This window comes from Trifolium pratense, linkage group LG4 (genome assembly GCF_020283565.1).
Source record: "Trifolium pratense cultivar HEN17-A07 linkage group LG4, ARS_RC_1.1, whole genome shotgun sequence".
NCBI classification, from domain to species: Eukaryota; Viridiplantae; Streptophyta; class Magnoliopsida; order Fabales; family Fabaceae; genus Trifolium; species Trifolium pratense.
The window spans coordinates 45,400,375-45,426,246 of NC_060062.1; the positions used below are offsets into that span (position 1 = coordinate 45,400,375).

Here is a 25,872-nt window from a genome sequence, read left to right on the forward strand (position 1 = left end):
TTTGTCAAGGAGAGTGTCTCCATTCCGTTGTTATTGAAATCCTTACTGGTTGTAAGGTTGAGGGGAGTGAGACGGGGTCTCATATCTAGGAGTTTCTAGGTAGAAGTTGCATTGGGTAGGGATTAAGTGAGGAGTTGTAAACGGAGGAGTTTAGCTCTGAATTAATACCGCTGATAGTGAATTTCCTCCTGGATTGGTATCCCCCAGATTAGGCTGTTAGGCTGAACTGGGTTAACAATTATGTGTGTTGTTTATGCTTTTCAGTATCTGTTTTTAATGCTCTGCTTTATTGTTCTTACTGTTAAGACAAGTGTTACGACAAGTGTCTGAACATCATGGACAACACTTGTCTACTGTGTACCAGAATTTCAGTGCAAAAATTATTAAAAAATAGAAATTAAAAAGAAATAGAAATATTTTAAAATGAAATAGAAATTGGGACGGAATATAAAGAATCTGTCGCCAAATTGGGACGGAATTTAAAACATTTGTCGCAATATTGGGACGGAATGAAATGTGTTTAATCAAATAGTTCACAATCTAGATGTGGGGGTTATGTGTAGAATTTGTAGATGACCGGGGAGTTGGGGTACAAATTTGGTTAACTAGCTTAAAATCCCGAAATTTGAAAAAATCATTCACCTTTAACTTTGTTTTAACTTTATCATCTATAAACAATAAGAAGTGTGTCCCGTGTACAATTCCACTCTTGAACAAATAGTGATATTCCTTGAAATTATTCACAATCTAGATGTGGGGAGTTGTGTGTAGATAACGGGGGAGTTTGGCTACAACTTTGGTTAACCGGATTAAAATCTTCCAAATTTGAAAAAAAAATCACCTTTAACTTTATTTTAACTTTATCATCTATAAACAATCAGAAATGTGTCTCGTGTACAATTCCACTCTTGAACAAATAGTGATATTCCTTAAAATTATTCACAATCTAGATGAGGGGAGTTATGTGCAGATAATTGGGGAGTCGGTGTACAAATTTGGGTAATCATCTTAAAATCTTCCAAAGGTGAGAAAATCATTCACTTTTTTTGGCCCATTTTCCAGTTATCTGAACAAATAGTGATATTCCAGTCTCGTGTACAATTCCACTTTTGAACAAATAATGATATTTCTTGAAATTATTCACAATCTAGATGTGGGGAGTAGTGTGTAGATAACGGGGGAGTTGAGCTACAACTTTGGTTAACCGGATTCAAATCTTCCAAATTTGAAAAAAAAAATCACCTTTAACTTTATTTTAACTTTATCATCTACAAACAATCAGAAATGTGTCTCGTGTACAATTTTACTCTTGAACAAATAGTGATATTCCTTAAAATTATTCACAATCTAGATGACGGGAGTTATGTGCAGATAATTGAGGAGTCGATGTACAAATTTGGGTAATCATCTTAAAATCTTCCAAAGGTGAGAAAATTATTCACTTTTTTTTTTGGCCCATTTTACAGTTATCTGAACACGACTTCCCACATCTGCATTGGTAATAGTTTTATGGAATCTTAGTATTTGTTCACAAATTGCATTATATATGGGACACAATTCTGTTGGTTTGCAGATGATAAAGTTAAAGGTGGGTGATTTGGTTAAATTTGGAAATTTTAAATCAGTTAACCAAATATGTTCTCCTACTCCCTAGTTATCGACACATGACTCCCCACATCTATATTAGTAATAATTTCAAGAAATCTCACTAGTTAAAAAGTGAAATTGTATATGGGACACACTTCTGATTATTTGCAAATGATAAGGTTAAAACAAAGTTAATGGTGAATGATTTGTTCAAGTTTGGAAGATTTTAAGAGAATTAACCAAATATGTTCTCCAACTCCCCGGTTATCGGCACATAACTCCCCACACTTGTATCGACAATAGTAATATTCCTTTAAATTAGTAACAATATAGACGTAGAGAATTATCTGTAGATAATTGTGGAGTTGGACAACAAATTTGGTTAACTGACTTAAAATCTTTTAAACATGAAAAAAGAATTCACCTTGAACTTTTTTTTTAACCTTTTTATCTGAAAACAATCAGAAGTGTGTCTCTCATTTACAATGCTACTTGTGAATAAATAATGAAATTCCTTTAAATTATTAACAGTATAGATGTGGGGAGTCAATTGTACATAACTGGGGAGTTGGACAACATATTTGGTTAACTAGCTTAAAATCTTCAAAACGAAAAAAATCATTCACATTTAACTTTATTTTAACCTTTTCATCTAAAAATATCAGAAGTGTGCTTCATGTACAATCTCACTTGTGAACAAATAGTGAGATTCTTTTAAATTATTAAAAATATCGATGAGGGGACAACATAGAATTTGTGCATCACACCAAGTTATATCCCACACACAATATGATACAAATAATATCATGTTCAACCTTGCATAGTTGTTAAAAAACAAGAGTAACATATAACATTATTTCAAGTACATGACATTACAAATAAAATCCATAAGTTTCCCCCTAAATACTAAGTAATTAAATATGCAATAAACAATTCTCATGATAACAACAAAATCATGATAAGTCAATCCCTTTTCTTCCTCTCATCAGACAACTTGAACTTCAACTTCTCAATGTATTTACTGCCCATTTAAGCTTGTTGAACGAGTGTTGTTTCAGATAATTCATGTCAAGCGGACACCATTTGCAAATTAGTTGCTTCAAGCTAATCATACCATATGATAACTTGGAGTTGGCTACATCATGTGAATCTCTTTGATGGCATGCGTCCTGCTGCCCTACGTCATCCTGACCTACATCCCGCTGTCATTGTTTTCAAGCATCCTGACCTAGCTTATGCTGCAAATTAAATACGCACAAGTTGAGACTTCAGACATTAAAACAAATATTACCAAACGATCACATAAAAATATTTAGGATAAAAAAAGCTAAAAGCTTGAGATCCACAACATCTACCCTGTTATATAACAATCCAGCAAGACAATGTTTGGTTGTTGATTTTAAAAAAGTTTAGCCTAATAATGATCTTCACCTTTCAGTCTTTCGATCACTATCTACAATCATGTAAATGCACTAGCCACTACACTCGCAAGACAATTAAGAAAATAGGACTAGATCAAACACACAAGATATTATAGAATAAAGTAAGGAAAGAAAACATGAAAAATCCAAAGGTATGTTGTAGCAGCAAAGTGAAGAAAGAAAACATGAAAAATCCTTCAAATCTTAATTTATTGAATAAGAAAATAATATCCAAGTAACTTCTAATTTCAACTACCAAAGTAAGATCACATGGCATGTTCAATATACATATTTTCAACAAAGAGATGAGATGGAGCAATATAAATAAAAAGTGCAGCAGAGCATATGTAAGCAACCAAAAGTTAAAGTTTTGTCCTTGAATAAGTTTCATAGGTAAAGTTAAATGTGAAAGTTTATTGTTCCTAATATACAGTTTTCAATTCTTTAGCCACTTCCAATTAAACTTATTCATCTTTCATTGGCATGTATTCAATCAATGTCAACGACGGTTTAAAGAAAATGGTCGCCAAAGGTTAACTAAAAAATTCCACAAATTGCAAATTGAACTTCACAAAGGTTAACTAAAAAGACCAAATCAGTCTAGTAAATGCCATGGTAGAAGCAACCATAGAGAACACAAACCATAGAAACTTAGATAAGGAATCAAATGAAATAAGAAACAAAATTCATAACCTTGATCTACACAATAGAAAGACAAGAAACAAAAATTGTAACGCCTTCACCTTGGCTTGGCTTTATACTGATAGCAGGAAAGTGGCAGCAGTTTAAACCAACCATATCATTCTAAAATATTAAAAAACTTCAAACCAAAATTAAATTAAAATTATCATCCAAAACTGCAACACCGGCAATTATGTAGAAAATAGAATCATGCTCCCTACTTCTGCATGCAAGTTTTAAACTCTAAGCCTAGTGACCAAACAACTTGAAGACCATTTCAGTTCTCAATATTAGTCTTTAATGCATATTTGAGTAGATTATGCAGTTGTAATGAGGCTTTAGTTACTCAATAGACAGTAATTTAATGTAACCACAAGAACAATTAAAGTCATTCTCAGCTTAATTCACTTAAGTGCAAAGCCAAGCTTATGTCTGTTGTTTACAGCCCAGGTCCTCTAAACTCAACCTTAAGCTTATCATTCTAAAACAGATAAGCTTCATAAGATTAGAACTATTATGCAAAAGTATAAGTATTAAAAAGAAAAATAATAATAAGCTTGTCCCAATTCAGTTTTGTATCCCTAAGATAGACTCAACAGAACAAATATTAATTAACCCAGTTTCCTACAAAAAATTAAGAACAATAAATTCTGTACAAAAAGTGCAGACATTAGAATTTTGCAGCAAAACAGATATTGCAGAAAACGTTTCAGCTTATAATTTCATTACAAGCCACACACATAATCATTTCAAGTATTACACTCACAAGCCATTATCATTTCAGCTAGCTTATAGCTTAATTTGATCAAACGGAGCCTAAATCAAATCAAGTAACTACTTGTATAACTTTGAATTCATTTGTACGTACATAAAATCTCTTACAGGTTCCGGACCTCTGTAACGGGCACTAGGACTTCACCTTGGCTTTATAGTGATAGCAGGAAATAGGCAGCAGTACAGAGGCAACAACTTTGCATATTCCACCAAATCATGCTTTCATCAACGGGTTCAATTTCTTTTTCAATTGCAAAAAAAGCTTCATGTAGACATATGATCAAAACAACACATTGACATTAGGCAACTAAATCAGTTGACTACAATAGCCAAAGCTGGACACATTAAGCCCAATTTCCAGGAAAAAAAAAAAACCATTTTTCTTCTATATCCAACCATTCAAGCATTTTATCAAATAGCTTGTGCACAATGATGATGAATGCTCATAGATTGTGAGAATACTAAAATCATTGAACCCCAATTTATAACCTAAATCATTTCACCCTAATCCTAATTCATTTTTAAAGAATGCTTACCTTAAGATAAACAGAGCTTCAGATAACAAATTGCAATGAGGAGAGTGAGAAAGAGATCACATTGCAGCGTGGAGAGCGAGAGAGATCGCATACGCAGTGAGTAGAGCGAGAGACAGAACAAGACACAAACAAGAAGGCGGCGGAGTGGAGAGAGACGACATGGCGGCGACTGTGGCAGCTTGAAGGGAAGAGGGAGCAACAGAAATAGAAAAAAAAGGAAAATGACGAAAGGATAATGTCACATGTGGGAGGTTTCTTAATTAGTAAATTGACCAATATACCCCTCTGTGTTGTATATTTGTTGGAGGGTTTTTGTCTCGATAGCATTTCTGTTCAAAAAATACCCAAGAAAATGGGACTTCATATTCACACGTGCTTATTACATAACCGGGTACTAAACGTGTACTATAGTATTCTATTCTACTTCCTCTCTCTATAAAACCAAGTTGCCATATTTGTTGAGCCTTGTACACCATATCTTCACAAACAAACATTAACAACAACACTTAATCTCTTCTTTTTCCTCAACCAAGGTAACCAACCCTTCTCACTCTCCTAATTAGTTTTAGGATTGGTTGTTAATTAGCCTTCTAATTTGTTTGACTTCTTAATTTTTTTAGTTTGTTCCATACAAAGTATTCAAGCTCAAAGATGATTCAAATTTCATCAACCAACTACATGCCTCAATTACTTGTAAGCATATACTAAAGGATTTAATTGATATATATTGTCAGCATTAAATTAATACTTCTAATGACACCTACATGAACGATTATTATGTACTGACGGTGTAAAACTTTTTAAATTGACAATATGAAAATTCTTATTCTAAATTACTCACTCTTTTTCTTTAAATTAATAGGGAATGGAGGATGCTTTGTTTAATGATCATGATTACCCAATGGATTCATTTGCATTCGAATATGATGATATGGCATATTTCAAGTCTTTCTCAGAATCACCACCAGAGAGTTCTTATTCCTCTCCGAATAACAATCATAAACGCTTTCATTCCCAAAGCACGCAAAACAGCTCTTTCCCGATTCATAGTAGTCCTGATCAATCTGTTGCTTCAGCAACACCGCCAACTAAACTACTCAAAGCTTCTCCCAAAATCATTTCATTTGACCACTCCGATACATCTTCTGCTCGACAATTCTATGACGTGGATGCAAAGGTTAAGAAGCCTAAAGCCGAGATTGAGTATGGTGAAAACTTAAATTTTGCAGCTTTGATTTCTCAAGGTGAAAACAAGGTCGCGAATAGAAACCCAATCCAAGCTCGAGATCATGTAATGGCCGAAAGAAAACGAAGGGAAAAGCTTAGCCAGAGGTTCATTGCTCTTTCCTCCATTCTTCCTGGACTCAAAAAGGTACATTGCAATAAATATCATACACATAAATGTGCATAGTTGCATTGTGATATTTAATATCATATACAAATTAAATTAGGTTAATATAATCGCAATTACGGATGCACACAACAATTGAAAAGTGTGACATCTTCTATTAAGTATACAAATATTATTTAATATTAATCATTTTTTTACTTTGCATGCAGATGGACAAGGCAACTATATTGGAAGATGCAATAAGTCATTTGAAAGCACTAAATGAAAGAGTGAAGAATTTAGAGGAACAAGTAGCCGATAAAAAAGTCGAATCCGCAGTTTTTGTGAAGAGATCTATCATCTTTGCCGATGATGATAGCTCCTCATGCGACGAGAACTCAGATCAATCGCTCCCGAAAATCGAAGCAAGAGTTTCTGGAAAAGACATGCTCATCAGAATCCACTGCAACAAAAACACCGGCCGAACCGCAACCACAATACTCAACGAACTCGAAAAGCACCATCTCACCGTTCAAAGTAGTTCTATTTTGCCATTTGGAAATAATTATCTTGACATAACCATTATTGCTCAGGTAAAAAAATTTATCTTCAAATTTCAAACCCTAAATTAAAGACAAATTTTATAGTTTTTTTCTCTCCGATTTTCGTTGCTAATAAATTTCATTCTTTTCTTGCAGATGAACAAAGAATATTGCTTGACAATAAAGGAACTCATAAGAAGCATAAGTCATGTTTTGAGGAAGCTCATTTGATCCAAAACAAGAAGTTTAAGGCATCAACATTTATTGATGTGCATGCTAATGAGTCATGACTATAGTCTATAGAAATGACCTTAGTTGTTTTTTTTTTTTTTTTACAATGAACTGAGAATCGAATTTATGGACCTTAGTTCATATTTATGGCTTTTATTTTTAATCACACAGTGATTTATTTTCCTTTTTTCGTCCATCATTTGGATTATTGAGGTATATATTTGAGAGAAGAGTTCAATAATAATGCCAATGTGTTTTCCTTGTTTTTTGCACAATGGCATTTTTAGAACTCTACATCTCTTTCTTTATTTTTTTTTCTCCACACTAAGAGGGATTTTTTTAGAGGATTTGACTATTGAGATAGATCTGTTTGATCCCTCTTTCACGTTGTGAAGATTGAAAACAATGTTGTCATGTTGAGTGTATTTATTTTATATTGTTTCTTTTTGTCGTTTTGTGATGGATCCATATTATATAAAAATATTATATATAAAATTCTTATGATTATGATTAATGTTTGTGACTAAATGACAACTTGTCCTATTTCAAATATAGTATATATTGGATACTCGTGTGGATGCATATCTTCAACTGCTTATAATTCACATTTAATTAATTCACAATGAATTAATGAGATAAACTCTGTGCGTATTCTGGAAGAAAAATAATACTATATAAATGATTAAATAGCTTTGCATAATCATAAACGATTGGAAATGCTGTATTTTAATAATATAAATCACATTTTTATATTGAAGAAGTTGACTAAATTTAATTTGGTGATTAATTGTCATTGGATCATGGGATTATTATACACCTATTGCAATTTAATATAGAAAACCCCTGATCCTAATCTAATTATTTATTATACTAACTTTGGATATTGTCATTGCTGGATCATGAGTATTACACTACAAGAAAATATCAGATTAGCTACGCCAATTTCGCTACAAACTGTATTTGTGGTTAATTTCAAGTTACAAAAGCCACTTTTCGCTACAAATAGAACTTTTGAACAGTTATTACTATTTATTTATACTATTACTAATTGATCAAAAACATTTTTTTTCCAACAAAAAATATTAAAGAAAAGAAAGAAATAAAAACAAAAGCACTCTCTCGAGAAACTCTCCAACCTAACGGTTTCAGAATCTCTCAATCCCTTCCTCCATGAACAAAGAGAGAAATTCCACCGCCGCAGATCGGAAATGTCTCCGCCGGAATCACAACTCGATCCAAATCCCTTCCTCCATGAACAATCCTGACACCGCTTATCACTACTCCATTTCGTCGCGATTCTCCTCTCTCCGTTAACAGTAACAGACTCCTAACTCCTTCCGCTACAGCAGTTTTCGCCATCGCTAGGTTTTTCGTCGATTTTGTCAATTACTGAAGGTACACGAATTTTCTGTTTAATTTAACTGTTTAATTATTTATTTATCTATTTTGATTTTGTGTGTGTTTTGCCGGTTGTTGATTTGAGATTTTTGTGATAACATGTGGAAGAGATTCGAAAAGACTTGCAATTGGTGAAAAAGTTCTGGAAAATTTCGTCAAGGTATTTGTATTTATTAACTGTTTCTAGGTTAATCATTTTGTATTGAATCACACTGTTTTGGTGTTAGATTGAATGTTTATGAACTTGATTCTGTTCTAGGTTTTTTTTCTTCCAAGTTTTATATTGTGTTTAGTTGAATATTTTGTGTATTATTATGTCATTATGTGCATAGAATCATAGGAATTTGTTGCTGATTTTGAATGTTAATGAACTTGATTGATATATGACACTAATAGTGACCGTGTGTTATACACTGCAGAATTACACTGTTATGGTGTTAATTTGAACGTTTATGAACTTGATTTTGCTTTTTTATAATTTTTATAATGTGTTTAGTCGCCCGGCACGCAGGCTCAATGTTTCGTTGAATATTTTGTGCATTATGCACATAGGATCATATGAATTTGGTGTTGATTTTGATATGTAAGACTGACAGTGACAATAAAGTTCACTTGAAGGGATTTCATGTGGAACAATCTGACAAGCGCAATACCAAAAGAGATTGGCAATATTACATCATTGAAACTCTTGTAAGATCGTGACCAAAGAACTCGAATTATTAGTTTTGATTCTCATCAAGTTTTTGTATTAAGGTGGTGTCTACTTGTTGACTTGACGTTACAGGCTTTTGGACAATAATAACTTATCCGGATATCTTCCACCAGAATTCTCGGAGTTATACAGTTCGGCAATATTGTATGTTATGCTCTATATTGTCTAGATTAGTAGCATATAATAGCTTCTTCATTGTATATGTTGCATGCTTTTGTTTGATTTGTGGATGAGGATCTGTAAACTATGATGATACATGACCTGAATGTAGTTAGAATCAGAGATGCTCAATCAATGTCTGGTACCCATCATACAATCTTGTTAATTTTCAATTTTGTTTATTGAAATAGCTGAAACCTTCATTTATAGGGATGTTGCAGAATTTGCACTTATGTTATTTTAGTTTGACATAACCTTGATTTACGTCACTTTGTTGAATGAAATGGGGTTTTACTAGATTTATTATTTTGTTGCTAATGATTAAATATGTGAAGAAGTTAGTTCAATTATATGTGGAGAAATCAATCACATAGGGTTTTCCTAGCTTTATGAATTTGGAGTTTTTTGTATTATGCAGTATTAGCATCAATATAGGAATGATGAATGATTTAAGCTTTATGAATCTAGCCTAATCAGTTTTAAAAATAAAGGCATTTTATAATTATATAATAAATTTAAAAAGCTTGGATTTAGTTGCGAAATAGCTAGGAATATGTTGCTAGAGATTTATTGCGAAATCGTTGTGACAATATCCTAGCGATTTAGTTAGGAAAGACAAACTTTTGAATATTATTTAACTAGGTATTAATTGGGAACTAGCTAGGATTTATTGTATATTAGTTGCAAATTAGCTAGGAAATTTTTTGGTAGATGATTTGCCGCCCAATCCATGCTACGCCCTATACGATAGCTAATTCACAACAAATCTGTAGCTGACTCTGTTTTACTAGAGATTAGCTACGAATTAGCTAAAAACGCCGTCGTAGCTAATCCCGTATTTTCTTGTAGTGTTACTGATCACCTTTTGTTCATAATTATCATAATTTTAGAACTTTTTTTTTCTTCTTAATACTAATATATTTATTCGGTCATATTAACATGTGCTCTGAGTACACATAATGAGAGCACATGATAAACTACTTAAATAAAAATATCTAGTAAATAATACAAATGTATACAAGTACTAAAAAAAAATATTTATATATTAGAGACCTTGTATAAATAGGGACTGAGGAAAGGATATTGCTAAAACCAATTCTTAAAATCAATTTTATAGTATTCTAGTGATTTATTAAATTGTTTAGTTTGTATATAATAAATATATGAATTAATTTTCTACCAAAAAAAAAAAATATATGAATTAATTACATCGCAATCCTTTAAAATAAACTACATGGTATATAACATTTGGATAGTGTTCAAGGACTCCAATATTTTTTATGAGATACTTTATATTGAAAACTCTCTAAAATTGAAAGTTTATAATATACTCCTAATTAAAGGTGCTAGTGCTAATGTTAATGAAATGGTGAGTGACATAACATTAATTAAGTGGTTTATCTTGGAGCTGGTTCATTAGCAGGCAAAGGAAGAAATTAAAAGCTAGGTGCTTTTTCTCAGATTGGTAGTCTTGTACCATTGGCTGCCTTGAGAGCTTGAAGTTGGTCTTTCTAGCTTTGTATTGAGTGTACTGTTGTACCATATCTTTTGTCTGACTTGCGAACATATGACGTGGTGATTCTTCTACAATCATTCGTAGAAGGTGGATAGTTGTTATCACTCTGATGTTAGGTCCGGAGAAACTTCGAATACCCCTTGTACAGTTGTACTCTATTTTCATTAATTTTCTTTGCTTATATATATATATATATAAAAAGTCTAATAAAAAAAAAATCCAAACACAATCTTTACCAAAAAAAAAAAAAAAATCCAAACACAATCAAGCATTTCCAAGATTATAATTTTTCTTCAAAATTTCAACACTTGGTTTATGTTTTTGCTACTCCAAATATGACTAATTCACCATATATACCTACTAACAATGGTATAAAGAAAACGAATGGGAATACGATGACCAACATAAAACATGGACGGCGTTTGAATTTTGAGCAACTTATCCATCTTATGGTTTTCCTACGTAATGAAAACACATTCATGTACCCAAAAAAAAAACTTTAAGATTATCTTATTCCTTTTTAGTTAAGCAAATTATGAGAAGTTCAATTTCTAACTCTTATCAATAAAGTTATTGTTAAATGGGGTAAAAACTTTATACCTATAATCTATGGTAACTTAAACAAACAAAAAAAAAAAAAAAAAACTGATGCCTTATTTGATTTCATTTTTTGTTCAATAATCATTTGAATTTAAGTTTTTGAAGTTGTCATTTGAGGGCAAAGCCCCTTGTGGACTTGATGATACTCTTGACTTAATTAAGACGCCCACATATATATGGTCGGTGATCTTATGTTATTCCATACTTACAGAAAAGACAAAAACGTTCTATTAATTTGATTATGATTTTGAATTATCGGTCTCTTTTCTGTTTTCTCTATTTCCCACTAGCTTTATCTCAAAGACTTGCCCATCAATTTTGAAACACAAATTAAGACTACGAGTGTGAAAATTCGACTAGTACTATATATGCTCCTTACATTGATACAATAAAGTTATTAAGAATAGATTCTCTCTATTGTAAATAAATATAAGAGAATAATGTGAAATTTAGACCAATACATTTATATAAAGAAGATAGTATAAGAATTTAAAAATGAAAAAAGGTTGGTTAAAAATTAAGATGTAAAAATATAAAAAAAAAAAAAACAAAGGAGAAAATTCATTCTTAAATTTTAAATTTATTGGGGTAAAAATATTTTTGGACCTCTATTTTTAAAAAATTAAAGTTTTGATCTCAATTTAAAAATTCAATTTTAAAGTTTCTCGAAGTCCAATATGTATGAATATATATATTTTTTTTATTAAATAGTTTTATGGCTAAAATGTATGAAATGCGAACTTCGAATCCTCCTAATGTGATATCCTTACGTTGAACAATTGGCACTTGCTACTAATGTTTTCTTAAGATCCGTGATTTTCCAAACCCTAAAGAAAAAATAAGATCGGTGATATTCAATACTCTTAGTGTAATTGCAAATGGAAATACACAATGATGCTAATTAACTTTTTAGTCTATTTTTGATAAATTTAAGTGCAATTGTTTATTTAATATCTTTATAATCACATGAATTATGCTCCCAACTACAACGTGGTTATTATTAAGCACATATTATTAAATATATTTTTAATAAAATAAAAGAACGTAATCAAACAAAAAAAAACTGTAAAATATAGTCTTTTAAGTTTTTAGGTCCAAAGGCACATATGCAGGTTGGATCTGGTCACACCCTTCTCGTATAGTAACAATATAGATCATAGATGGACACATTTTGATTTTACATAAAGACCATCTCACACTACCGTACCATGACATCAGACAATATTTGTCACAATTATAGGGATGAGGATTCACTGCTGTCCAATTTTGGTGCAGTTCCTGCATTTAACACACAAAGCAATATTTTTATTATTTTTGTTGAAAATCTGTTTTCTCTCTCATGACAAATTTTTCTTTGTCTCTCTCACATGTTATATGGAATGCACCAAACTGCAGGATTTAAAACTGCAGCAAATCCAATTCCCAATTATAGGGGTAGAAGAATATTTTAAGTCTTTTCTAATCTAATTCCTTCATTATATAAAGTCTGTTAAAAAACTGCATCCGATATGAAATATTTAACTCTAAATATCTTTCACTTACAACGCTTACTGATTTGACCATTGGAACGTGTGCATACACCACCCGACCTTCACAGGGGTCCAACCATTAACTACAACGGCCAAAATTCCTACACAACAACTTCACCACCATATTATCCAAAACATACTCCATCCGGACACAAATATAAGGAGAAAAAAAATCGTTTACACGGTGTTTAAGAAATTTAGTTAAGTGTAGTTAATTTTCTTGATTTAATGCAAAACATGAGTTAAGTTTACTATATTACCCTTTGAAAAGTGATTTATGTCTTGAAAATCACATAAACTTTTTAAAGTGAAATAAGCGTAAGTGATTAAATAAGGGTATATTAGAAATAATAGTATTAATTAGTTTAAAAGTAGTTGACTTTTGCTTATATTTGTATCCAAAATTTAAAGTGTTTTTTCCTTATATTTGTGTTCGGCTGGACTATGATCGGAACAGATAATAACAATTAGGTTCAAACACGTGATTAATTTTCAAACACGTCGTTGAAGATTAATCACGTATAATAGGAACAGAAATTTGAATCTATTATACGTGATTAATCTTCAAAGACGTGTTTGATTTTATGTTTAAATTTCCATTGAAAGACGTGTCCATTTTTAGTATCCAACCAACCATATATGCGTCAAATAATATTACACCTTAATGAATTTGTAGGAAATATTAAAACTAAAAAAATGTCAAAATGTTAGAAGGATTTGCGCATCAATGTCTAAGCCTTTTTTTGACATTGACATCAATGTCTAAACCTATATTGTCAAAAAAAAAAAAAATCAATGTCTAAACCTACATGACCATATGGCAGAGGAGTAATACTTGCTTGGGCACAAACTTTTGAGCACAAAACTTGGGCACACTCATACAATCTAGAAAAATAAAGTTGTCACATCACTTTAATCAATTTTGCTTTATTTTTAGGGTCTTGTTAACATGTGCCCTTAGGGCACATGTTAAGATATACCAAAATAGAAATTCATCATTTAATGATACAAGAAATTTAATGCTTCAAAAGTCAAAATGCACAAATTAGCATTTAATAATTTCTATTTTTACTTCCTTAACATGTGCCTTAAGGGCACAAGTTAACATTCTCCTTATTTTTATTAAATTTTGTGAATGTGTCTAACAAGTATAATTTGGGCTTGTGCCCGTAGAAGTATTTCTCATACGGTGAATTGTAGCATTATGACATGTTGACTTTAGAGGCTCTTGGACAATCAACGGGAGGAAGAAAAGTTTCTTTTGCAACAGTACTAATTTACTTATTATTTTCATTTTTACATTGCAAATTTTCTATTACGGAATCAATTAAGAAAATGCTTATGTCGTGAAATAGTTCATGAGTAGATAAACTTTCAACCTCTGCTTAGATTTTTTTTAATAAAAGGTTTTATTTTTCAGCACCACAAATTTGACATGTGGGCTCATATGTCTCACACACACTATATACTTTCTGTAAGCTATCAGCCACAATAATTCTAAAATGCCTTTATTAAATATGCACATCAATATTCTACCAAAAAAATAAATATGCACATCAATAATATTCGTTCTTGCTGTGAGTCAAACAGAAAGAAAAATGGGGATAAATAGCTTAGCCGAAATTGACACTATAATACTTTGTAGATGCCTGTAATTTTTTATTTATTTTTTGAACAGGCTGTAATTTTATTTATTAGTTATCATGTTACACGTTAGTGATATCAAATTTTTACTGTTGAGAATTTGTGTAAGACACATGTATAAATTGAACTTTTTTATATATATAAGAGTCAAGAATCAAATATGTGATTAATAATTTGTATTTGTATAAACCAATAACAGGCTTTGGCTAACGTGAATCAGTTGTATAGGTCTTTCACCGTGCAAGACTTTTGTAAACTCTTAGATAAAAAAACTCCACCAAAGATTATAATACACCCTCTATAACATAACATTTCTCTGTCTCTCTCCTCCACTAAACTTTGTCAGTGTTTCATTTTATCTATCTTTCCTTATTCTCTCTAAGCCTCTTCTTGCTTCACCTCCACATCAAAACCTTCATCTTCTAAATAAACAATCACCAGAACATAATACTCTTAAATTCAAGATCAAAGCCACAAATATTTGTTAAAAAAAAACAACAAATATTACATTAATAATGAATAACCCAACCGTTTTAAAAAAAATAATGAACAACCCCAAAATGACCATTCTCTTCTCCATTTAAATGTCTCTATAAATTTCACTATTAAAGCTTTCTCCATCTTCATCAATTTTTGGTGTTATAAAGGATTTATTTGTCCATAAAAAACTAAAGTCTTAATTATGAATTCACATACAAAATCGATAGAATCCAAAACAAAAATGGATATTGTAATTTTTTTCAACAACCCTAAAAATATTAAAATTGACTACTCCGTATTGTATCTTTTATAATGAAAATTGTTTGAGGGTTTTTGTGCTTCAAATCTGAACGAATTAAATCCATCAAATTATAGATCCAACAGGAAACCATTTGGAAAACGTGTCTTCAAACTGTTATGTGATAGAACTCTGCAAAAGTGACTGAAATATACGAGTTTTAGTGAAAGAAGCTCACAACTGGAGGGTGAATCGGAGAGGGTTCATGTTGTTTGGTGAAGAACAGTGGCCTCTATGGTGATTACCCAGCAAGGAGAGAGAAACGGAGAAGAAGTGGAGAGAGAGGAGGAGTGATGAGGTGCAGATGGTGTACTATATTATCATGAGAAAGTGATTAATCTTATGGGTAAAAGTGTTTGTGCACGGTGAAAGATATGAGTTACTCTTGCACGGTAGAACCCGCCATCCGTTAGAGTTTTTTAATTAAGCGACCAAATCTGGTCATTCTAGTTTGAACTTTGAACACTAAATAGTAAATATACTATCCACATTAAGGATATACGAATCATAATGGTCTTTTTGCACATGTTAAGTTTGACAAAACACCCAACACATTTTGTCCTTTACTTAAGTAGCGGAGGTTATAAAAATGTGAAATTAAAAAAAAAACCTAACATAAAAGTTGTTATAAAAATGAGATTTTTGAAAAGAAAAAAAAAACTCTTCTATCCCTTACTTAATAGGGGACATGTATATTTTGATAATTTAGTAGAGCGCATAAAAAACGGAGTAGGATGACAAATGTAAATCTCTTCTCTATAGCCTTTCTTCCAAAGTTAATAAGTCAACAAGTATATTGGGCTGTTATTTATTGGGTTGGACTCGGCATTTAAACTTTACAGGATTATTATGGTATAATTTTCATAAATGAGTTTAACCACAACAATATAAAATGTTTAAATATATAGTTTTATATTTTTATATTAATTAAGTTGTGTGATATATCTAAATTATAAATTTTAGATTAAATACATTAATTTTTTCGACAAATTTTGTTTATATTTGAGACAGAAGTAGAAGTAGGACAATTCATTTTGGGAGGAAGCTCTTGTATCCATCATCCATGGAAGATGTTCTATAAATGAAAGAGACGCAATAGCAATGTTAGAAGCAATGAAGGAGCTACAACAAAGAGGTTTTACTAATGTTATCTCTAAAATAGATGCTCAAAACATAGTGAATGCAATCCGTCATAGAAATATCGGAGTATCCGAATTTAGCTCTATTATTCCTAAAATTAAATGTATGTTGTCTTTAAATTATGGTTTTGAGGTGAAGCTCATAAAGCAACAAACGAACATTGTTGCTCACACTTTAACTAGAGGGGCTATTCATCTTAGTCTTGTCGCTATATTTTCGATTTGATACCGTCTTGTATTACCAACCTTTTATATAATGAAATGATATGAACTTCCTTTTGTAAAATAAAAATAAAAATAAAAATAAAAAAACTCCATTTGGAATACAAACCGACTTATTTTAATTATTGTGATCCATTATGAGAATAAGCTCTCAAACAAATATAAAAAATTTATAAGTTTTCCTCCTAGCTCGTAAATCCATTCAATCCCATGTTACTCGTTCTTGTATACTACAAGATTAACGGATTTCAGTTATTTGATTGTTTCATACCCCAATAGTTTTCCTTTTATTTTTCTTTTTCCTACATTTGAGTTTTAACAAAAGCAAAATCATTTAATAATTTAATTTTTTTAACAAAAAGCAGTTAATAATTTGTTTCCCTTTGATCTTGATCTGATTTTCATTAATTATTGAAGAATGAAGAAGGAAGTGGTGGTGATTGTAAGCACAAGTCTTGTTGTAGTAGCAGTGGGTGCACTAATTCAGAGATGGAAGAAATGGAAAGAACAACAATTGAGACAAACAAAAAACATGATTCGAAAATTTGCAAGGGAATGTGCCACCCCAGTTACAAAACTTTGGCATATTGCAGATGATATGGTTTCTAGCATGGAAGCATCTCTTGCTTCCTCAAAAAATCAAACAACTAATTCAACTCTTAATATGATCATTTCTGATGTTACATCCCTTCCTAACGGGTAATCGAAATCGAATTTAATTTGTATGTATGCATAATATAAATAAGTTTTACACAAACATTCAATATCTTACCGGTAAAATAATTCCAACCGCGAATGTCATTGTAATAATGCATGTGTAGAATTATTTTACTTTGTCGATGTAGTGTATGAGTTTTAATTTATCAATTAGTAATTCATTTGTTTTTTATACTTTTAATTTGATTGGCTTAGTTAATTAATTATATATAGTAATGTGTATAATGATGTGGGTTCGTTTTCTGCCTCCTGCCTATGAAAAGAATTCGGTTGGGAGGAAAGAACCTACTCTCTGTGTCTCACATGTTTCTGACGGAAATTAGTCATCGCTAACATCGCTGAAAACTTCGTACCTATATCATGGTAAAAAAAAAACGTGTAAAACGATGTATTTTGGCACTTTTTTGTAGAGATGAAGAAGGTTTTTTTTATGGAGTGAATTTGCAAGGCAGAAACATGTTAATGTTGTGTGCACGGCTTGGAGGAAAGAGTAAGCCTATCTCTGGTTTACATAGGGAAGAGATTCCTGTCCCCAATATTGTCTTGACTGGTTCATCTCAGGTATTTTTATATTGTTCACTTTGCTCCAAATTTTGCTTTATCTCAATTTTTTTTTTATAAAATGAAATAAATACTTAGAGATATAAATGGCAATTAAACTTTTTTTTTGTCAGGAAAAAATTGATTTTGTAGCTACAGAAATAGCAAAGTTTGTTTCAGCTCATGCTCTGGCAGAGAATGAGGAAGATGCACACACCAAAAAGAAGAAATTGGGCTTTACTCTATCATATCCAATAGACAAATCTATGCCTTTCACTACCACTACATTTCAACAAAAAAACACCAAAGACCCAGTTGAGTTAGTGGCTAGTTCTAGTTTGTCGTTTATTTTTTTTTTTTTAATCCTTCTGATAATTTAGAGTTCGGACTAACAATAAATAAAGTCTGATCAAGAATTGTTTCTAACAGAAATAGGATTTAAATTTAGTGCAAAGGATTGGTGAATCAATTAATGAAATACATTATTTTACATTATATTTGTTTTTGTAATCAGGTTCGCAAAGGATTGATGAAAGACCTGAGTCGAGCATTGAAGAAACACGGAAAGAAAATGCATGTTTTTGCACTGGTTAGATGCTGGCTCGACCGATTAATTTTGTAATTTTTTCATGTATGTATCAAACTGTAGAGAATTGAAATTCACATTAATACTACTTAATAGGTTGATGACACCATTGGAGGTTTGGCTGGAGGAAGATACTACAACAAGGACAATGTGGCTGCAATTACCCTTGGCATGAGCACAAATGCTGCTTATGTAGAACCAGCACAAGAAAGTAATTCAAATGAACTGGTTAGTGACTACCAACCATAACATTCATTATTTATCTATTGAAAATGAGTAGTTAGGGATGTTCTGAGATTTGGAGTATCCTGATATGTTCCTGATATTTTTAGTGCCTTGATCGAAATAGTATGAATTTTTAGTGCCTTCGCGTACACAACCCAACAACTTGGTACCCTGAAAATATGGACTATGTTCGATCGCACACTCCTAAACATGTTCGTGTCCACCAATGCGGTGAGGCCCGTGGAGACACAACCTACCCCTACGAATACAATCCAACTAGGAAAATAGGAGTTTAATTTTGATTCATAACAATTTTTTCTCAGATTTTACTTATTTTTCAACCAAATATGAGATTACTAGGATACAATTTCACTGAGCAAGAGTTTAAGACAAAAATAAAATAAAATAAGAGCTCTATATCCAATCAATGTAGAGTTCTATCTTTGATGGTCTAATTTTGGTTTTTATAAAAGCTTAAATTTCATCATGCACAAATTATCAAAAGTGAATTAAGCAATTTAAATGATTATGATAGTGTTGCAGATAATCAGCATGGAGTGGGGAAACTTCAGATCCTCTCATCTTCCTTTAACACCGTTTGACACTAGTTTAGATGCTGAAAGCTCAAACCCAGGAAGCGGGGTATAGACACTAAAATCACAATTTAGCATTTTTACCTTTGATTATACATTGTCTAGAATTGGTTCCTGAAACTTCTTTCTTTTACCTCAGATTTTTGAAAAGCTGATTTCAGGAATGTATTTAGGAGAAATTGTTAGACGTGTATTGTTGAAGATGGCCCAAGAAACAGCCCTATTTGGAAGCAATGTGCCTCCAAAATTGTTGACCCCATACTCACTAAGGTACATATAGAATAGATGTAGAAGCAGTTTTCACCTGACACTTCAAATTAAAGGCGTGTTTAGTATTCGACGACACCAACACGTTAACATATAATTACATTCAATTATTTTTATTTTTTTAAGTAATTACAGATGTTTGAATAAAGGAGTAAAAGTTAGTAAACAAATTTCTCAAAATGGCTCAAAGCGAGCGACTTTGGATAAAGGAGTAAAGGCTATAAAGTATGAACAGATACACCGAACACAATAGACATCGTCTCTTATGAAATATTTACAAAAGGACGTTAATTCAAATGTAATCATATCTTTCTGTGTTGGACACTGACACGTGTCAAACACAGGAGAACACTTTTGATCAGAAGTGTTAGTGCTACGGAGTACTATGAAGCACAGACACTCTTTAAATTATGTATGTCGCGGTGTCAGACACATGTCATTTGCTTAAATTATTGTCGGTGTCATTGTTTGTGTCGTGTCTGATGATGTCTCTCCTTCATAGACAGAGTATACTAGTGTTTACAAATATAAACAATTTTACTCTAGTACCCCCACAATAGGACATTGTTTATTAGTTTCAACTTCACATATTGATTCAAAAGAAAAAAGTTCCAACTTCACATAGGAAATTAATGCATAATTCAAATAATCTAACTGACTTATCATTTAAATAATTTAGGTCTCCAGATATGGCTGCAATGCATCAAGATACATCAGAGGATCGTGAAGTAGTATCTGAGAAACTCAACGAGGTCTTCGGGGTAAGAATATTTTCACCTTTATATATATTAACATTCAAATAAATGCAGAAACAAAATTAGAAAACTTACTATGAAATTCAACAATACCAACTCAGATCACTAGCAGCAGTCCAATGGCACGCGAATTCGTAGCCGAGGTTTGTGACATAGTAACAGAGCGCGGCGCTCGTTTAGCCGGAGCTGGAATTGTATCCATAATCAAGAAGCTGGGGAGAATTGAAAATAAAAAAAGTGTGGTGATAGTAGAAGGTGGACTTTATGAACATTACCGTATATTCAGAAATTATCTTCATAGTAGTGTGTGGGAAATGCTTGGTAATGATCTTTCAGATAATGTTATCATTGAACATTCTCATGGTGGCTCTGGAACTGGTGCTCTGTTTCTTGCTGCTGCTGCTACTTACACTCACAAAAATTCTTCGGACTCTTCTTGAACATTTTTTAGAAACTAAACTGAAATTTGGATTTTCAGAAACTAGTATGGATCTTTTCTCCTAATTATAATGCATTTTTTTTCTCTTTCATTAAAGGGATATGGACTTTGTTTTGTGAAGATGAAACAATGGAAATGAACATGTGATTGTAAATTAGGTTTTTGTTATGAAATACATTATTTTTTCAATGAACCTAAAAAGTTTTTTTTTTTATTTTTTATAATTGTGTCCGGAGGGAGTAATATTTAACTTGTGGAACACAAAGTTACTTAACACTTTTCACATATTTCACATAATCTAGAGTCGTATTTCTTAAAAATGTAACTAAGTATTGTTTTTCAATGCTTACTATGATTAGTTATGATTAAGCATAAATGTTGTATGTCACTTAAACATTTGTACTTTATAGACTCAATTACTCGTCGATCGACCAACTTGTCAGGCTAACAACAAGCGAGGCGAAGTGAGAGTTTCACCCCAATTACTAAGTTAGCCTGCCCCCTACCTCTCTGTTCTCGTTTAGTACCGACCTCCATTCGTGTGACATACGGACAGCCTCCGTGTATCACATGACTCTTAAGAATTTCGCGACTTTAACTCTCGCGCCTCTTTTTCATGCTTCATTTTTCAGAACATCACTAGATTAAACAGATTTTTTATGATGTCTCTTAGCAGATAGTGCAATAAGTTATTACTTATTACTTCTATTTATTATAAACTACTCCATGTTGTTAGAGAACATCACTAGAATTCACTCATTGGAATAAACATTTTAGAAAAAGGAGGGCAATTGCGGGAGCAGAGATAGTTGAAGTTTTTTTTTAGAAAGAATAAGAGGGACAATTTTGGGGTTTCAACTTCAAGAGGTGAAAGCAGACAAAAGAAACAACAATCGAGACATTTTAAATTTTCCTACAAATGGGTACAACGTGTTTTCGGGGGAAAAGGGCTTCGGGCTCACAAATTTTGTTCCAGTTTTTCTTGTTCTTAGTGAAATCTTAATCTTAATGCTATCACAGCTATAGAGAATCTTGTGTATCTCCCCACTCCATTTTTTTTAATCTTACCCCATTCTAATTATACACACACCTACTTTTTTAAAGAGTGCTCTAAATATACTCATTAACACTTCTCTTAATAATTTTATACTCTACCGATTTGGACTGGGCGAGAGAGTCTTGTTGGATTAGATCAATACAATGAACCAAGAGCAACTATACAAGTAAAATTGAATATCACATCTTCACTAACAACCTTTTTTTTTTGGTACAAATCTTCACTAATAATCTTATATTAATGATTTTATGGTTCTATAACTTATTTGTTACTCAACCTCAACTCTTTCATTTAAAGTGGAACTTCATTCACACCAGGGACGGAACCAGGTTATAGCAAAAAGGGGCTACCGCCACCCCAAAGATATAAAATATGTACCTGTGCTGTTATGCACATTCATACTCCCCCCTCTCAAAATTACTTTATAGCTTTAGTTTGTTAACATATATCAATGCAATTCATGAAGCAAGCCCACGTATTAGCATTGTTAACATAAGCATATTGCTATTATGGAGAATTACAACTTTTCGTCACTCTTAACAATTTTTTCTGATTCCGTCCCTGATTCACACCGAACATTTTCACAACATCTCTCCCTCAAGCATGTGAATCTCTGCGTCTGTGATGCAACACGGGAGATCTATCCCACTCCTCCATCAAGTTGAACTGGCTCTAATACCACAGTTGTAACATGACTGAAAACTTTACTGGTTGGTTACATTAGGCTAAGAGCAACTACACATGTGAGGTAGGACAACATATTTTCACACAAAACTTTAAAACATTGGATTTATAGGTCTTCTCATGTATGTGTTGTTCAACCTTAATTCTTCCATCTAATGTGATATTTTAACTCACAATTGACATATCACAAGATTTGTACTTCAAGTGTGTGACCCTCCGCATCCGTGATCCAACAACGGAAATCCCTCCTGCTCCCCATCAAGCCGAACTAACAATGATACAACTATTGAGCTATGAGGGGGAGCCTCCATGAATTGGATTAACACAAGTGAGGTTGAACATCGCATCTTCGCCCAGAATCTTAAACCATTGAGTTTATATGTCCTATCGTTTAGATGTTGTTCAACCTCAACTTTTTATCTAATGTGAGACTTTTTAACTCATACTTCACATATCACAATATTTTCATCCCAAAATGAGTGAAATACTTAATCATATCACACATTAAAAAATGTATGCATAAGAGAATACGAATAGTTTTTTTTTTTTTTGTCAAATAGTCTAGTGATTAAAAATTTCATCTTAAGATGAATAAATGAGGTGTTTGGGATTCGAACCTCGGTCCCTACATATATAATGTGATGTCCCTACCAACTGAGCTAAGCTCATAGGACAAAAATACGATGGGTATTTTTATACAACCTTAGTAAGTATTAGTGCATTTGTAATTTTCACAAATGTAAAGTAAAAGATGTTGAATTATGAGCGATATATAAGTATATTAATTATAGAGTGAAATCGGAGGAAAAATAACCAATATTGTATTGAAAAATTTATTTAATTTAAAACAAATTATTTTTGCAAAAGTATCACTCATTTTAAAATAAAGAAAGCATTGATTAATGAAACGAGAGATAATCATATTTTAGTTACATTTTTCTTATCAAATGTCGACACATGTTTTTTTCTTAGAGTTAATAATTAAATCATCACATTCTTTTAAATCTACGGTACTCCTGAAATTAAACATGTTGAAAGGATCCCAAAAATTTCCTCAATAGCAACTAGCTAGACTATATATTAATACCAAAATATTGCTTGTTTTAAGTCATACGATCACATGCAGTATGATTAATTAGGCGTTTCTAATATCAACAAGATTATATTACTAGCTACTACCAGTAGTACTATGCAAACTCCGCATCATGATTAATCTGGTCAAGAATGACACGTGACGAGGAATTAATGGTTAATCAAAATGGATTATAAGGACCACTAATTAATGCACTTTTTTTTTTAAGATAGTAATGCACATATTTTCTCCTATTAAGTTCGTCGTCAATCACCATTAAATCAACTAACGAAAAAACATGGGTCTAGGCTACGACAATGTTATAATGACAAAATCAAACTTTAGTGGCAAAAATCAGAAAGCATTCAGCTCCCTTGATAGAAACTACTCCCTCCGATCCTTATTATTTGAGAAATTTTAGTTTTTAGGTTTATTGTAAAACTAATGTATCTAAACTATAATATAGTCTAAATACATTAGTTTTACAAATGACCTAAAAAGTTAAACTTATTTTATAATAAGAACCGAAATGAGTATTGCAGATGACTTTGTGAATGATTAGGAGGCTTTATGCTAAATCACTATTCCTAATCAATTTGTGGGGATAACCTAGTACAGGGCTAAGTACCGTCCTCGTCAATTAAGATTCTTGTTTGATTCTTGAGGTGGACAAGTTCAAGTATATTAGTGCGCAGAAAATTTGGTACCTACAAGTTGAAATTGAGACCAGTTAAAATGTTCCATAATATTGAAATTGAAAACAATCAATAGGTGCTATACTAGTAAGTATTTTTTTGCTTGATTATTGCCGTGGATGTTCCGACTGATTGATGATTAATGTTAAAAAACACACGGCTCCTGTAGTATTGGCTGTTTATCTAGTCATTAGCAATCATAATAAAAAAGGAGTGCATGTGTTTTCCTTTTTTTTTTTTGATAAAAGTGCATGTGTTTTAACAATTTAAGGATCGTGAAGCAATAGTGGGCATAAGTTATAGTGCATAAGCTTTGCTTTGCTTATGCACACCATGCATAAATACCTCAGATTGCTTAGTGCGCCTCCAGTTTGCTTAATGCGTCCCCCATATTGCTTAGCGCACCCCCCAAATTGCTTAACGCGCCCCCAAATTGTTTTGCACGCCCCCCAAATTGCTATGCGCGCCCCCACCCCCAACATAAATAACACAAAACTATTCCACAAGCAGAATGGTTTTAGATTACAACCCTCTAAAACTATTGACAGTAAAAATGGTTTTGGCATTATAAGTACATCTAATGTGAAATCATTCTATAACAAAAATGGTTTTGGGGGGCGCACGAGAAAATTTGGGGGTGCGTGAGAAAAAATTGGAGTGCGCGACAAAATCTAGGGTGCACTAAGTATATGGGGGGGGTGCTAAGCAATCTAAGGGGTGCATTAAGCAATTTTCATTATTTATGCATAGTGCATAAGGAAAAAGCTTATGCACCATAACCACTCCGACATACACTATTGCAGCTATCAGCATCACATTTTTAAGTGGATTGTATATGGTAAGTGACGGGAGAAGTTTAGTATCTTATATTAAGTGTGTGCCATAGCACACACTTAGGCTTTGTTTGGATTGGTGGTATGAGATGGAATGGAGTGGTATGTGGTGGTATGAAGTGAAGTTCCATTGTTTGGATTCTTTAAAAATGAATGGAATGGAGTGGTATGGATTCCATCTCATTCCATCATTTTCTCTTATTTTTCTTCCCCTCCAATTTGGGGTGTATGGGATGGAATACAAAATGTCCAAACAATGGAATACATTTTATGCTCCATTCCATCCCGCTCCGCTTCATTCCATCTTATTCCATTCCGCTCCATTCCGTTATGTACCATCAATCCAAACATAGCCTTAGAGTTGTTAGAGATGTACTAGTAACACTAATAAATAAATGTAGAAACTTTAACTTAATTTACTCAACTTTTAACGGTATCATGGGCCTTAAATGTTGTATTCATAAGCAAATACATATAGGTAATTAGTACAACAAAAAATACTAACAAAATATCCTCTTAAACCGACCATTATAGAGTTGATCGGTTTACACTAAATGGATGGATTACACACGTACGCCAAATAAAATTACTCAAATTTATTCTTGTGAGT

At 32.2% G+C, this 25,872-nt stretch overlaps 2 protein-coding genes and 2 long non-coding RNA genes across 4 annotated transcripts; 3 read left to right on the top strand and 1 right to left on the bottom strand.

The window, feature by feature from the left end:
- Nucleotides 1-2,377: 2,377 nt before the first annotated feature.
- LOC123921000 lies at nt 2,378-5,327 on the bottom strand. Its single transcript, XR_006813892.1, has 2 exons — nt 5,000-5,327; nt 2,378-4,725 (listed from the first exon to the last, which is right to left on the bottom strand). It is a non-coding gene; the product is annotated as an uncharacterized LOC123921000 (long non-coding RNA).
- Nucleotides 5,328-5,456: 129 nt separating this feature from the next.
- Nucleotides 5,457-7,564, top strand: LOC123921001 (transcription factor bHLH19-like). The gene is made up of 5 exons (XM_045973373.1): nt 5,457-5,532; nt 5,620-5,692; nt 5,862-6,371; nt 6,560-6,922; nt 7,028-7,564. Exons 2-5 carry the CDS (start codon nt 5,651-5,653, stop codon nt 7,100-7,102), a joined length of 990 nt encoding a protein of 329 aa, XP_045829329.1. The 5' UTR covers nt 5,457-5,532; nt 5,620-5,650; the 3' UTR covers nt 7,103-7,564.
- A 1,550-nt stretch (nt 7,565-9,114) lies between these two features.
- On the top strand, nt 9,115-9,646 carry LOC123921002. The gene is made up of 2 exons (XR_006813894.1): nt 9,115-9,190; nt 9,285-9,646. It is a non-coding gene; the product is annotated as an uncharacterized LOC123921002 (long non-coding RNA).
- Nucleotides 9,647-17,217: 7,571 nt separating this feature from the next.
- Nucleotides 17,218-21,033, top strand: LOC123921003 (probable hexokinase-like 2 protein). Its single transcript, XM_045973374.1, has 9 exons — nt 17,218-17,498; nt 17,927-18,077; nt 18,191-18,370; nt 18,571-18,645; nt 18,739-18,870; nt 19,411-19,509; nt 19,600-19,730; nt 20,407-20,488; nt 20,584-21,033. Exons 1-9 carry the CDS (start codon nt 17,218-17,220, stop codon nt 20,920-20,922), a joined length of 1,470 nt encoding a protein of 489 aa, XP_045829330.1. The 3' UTR covers nt 20,923-21,033.
- Nucleotides 21,034-25,872: the final 4,839 nt, after the last annotated feature.

Bases quoted from the DNA above. Each gene is read 5' to 3' on its own strand.
- LOC123921001 (XM_045973373.1), top strand. From the start codon at position 5,651: ATGATTCAAATTTCATCAACCAACTACATGCCTCAATTACTT. The intron at 5,693-5,861 runs GTAAGCATATAC...TTAAATTAATAG, and splicing joins ACTACATGCCTCAATTACTT to GGAATGGAGGATGCTTTGTT. The intron at 6,372-6,559 runs GTACATTGCAAT...CTTTGCATGCAG, and splicing joins TTCTTCCTGGACTCAAAAAG to ATGGACAAGGCAACTATATT.
- LOC123921003 (XM_045973374.1), top strand. From the start codon at position 17,218: ATGAAGAAGGAAGTGGTGGTGATTGTAAGCACAAGTCTTGTTGTAGTA. The intron at 17,499-17,926 runs GTAATCGAAATC...ACTTTTTTGTAG, and splicing joins GTTACATCCCTTCCTAACGG to AGATGAAGAAGGTTTTTTTT. The intron at 18,371-18,570 runs GTTGAGTTAGTG...TTTTGTAATCAG, and splicing joins AAAAAAACACCAAAGACCCA to GTTCGCAAAGGATTGATGAA.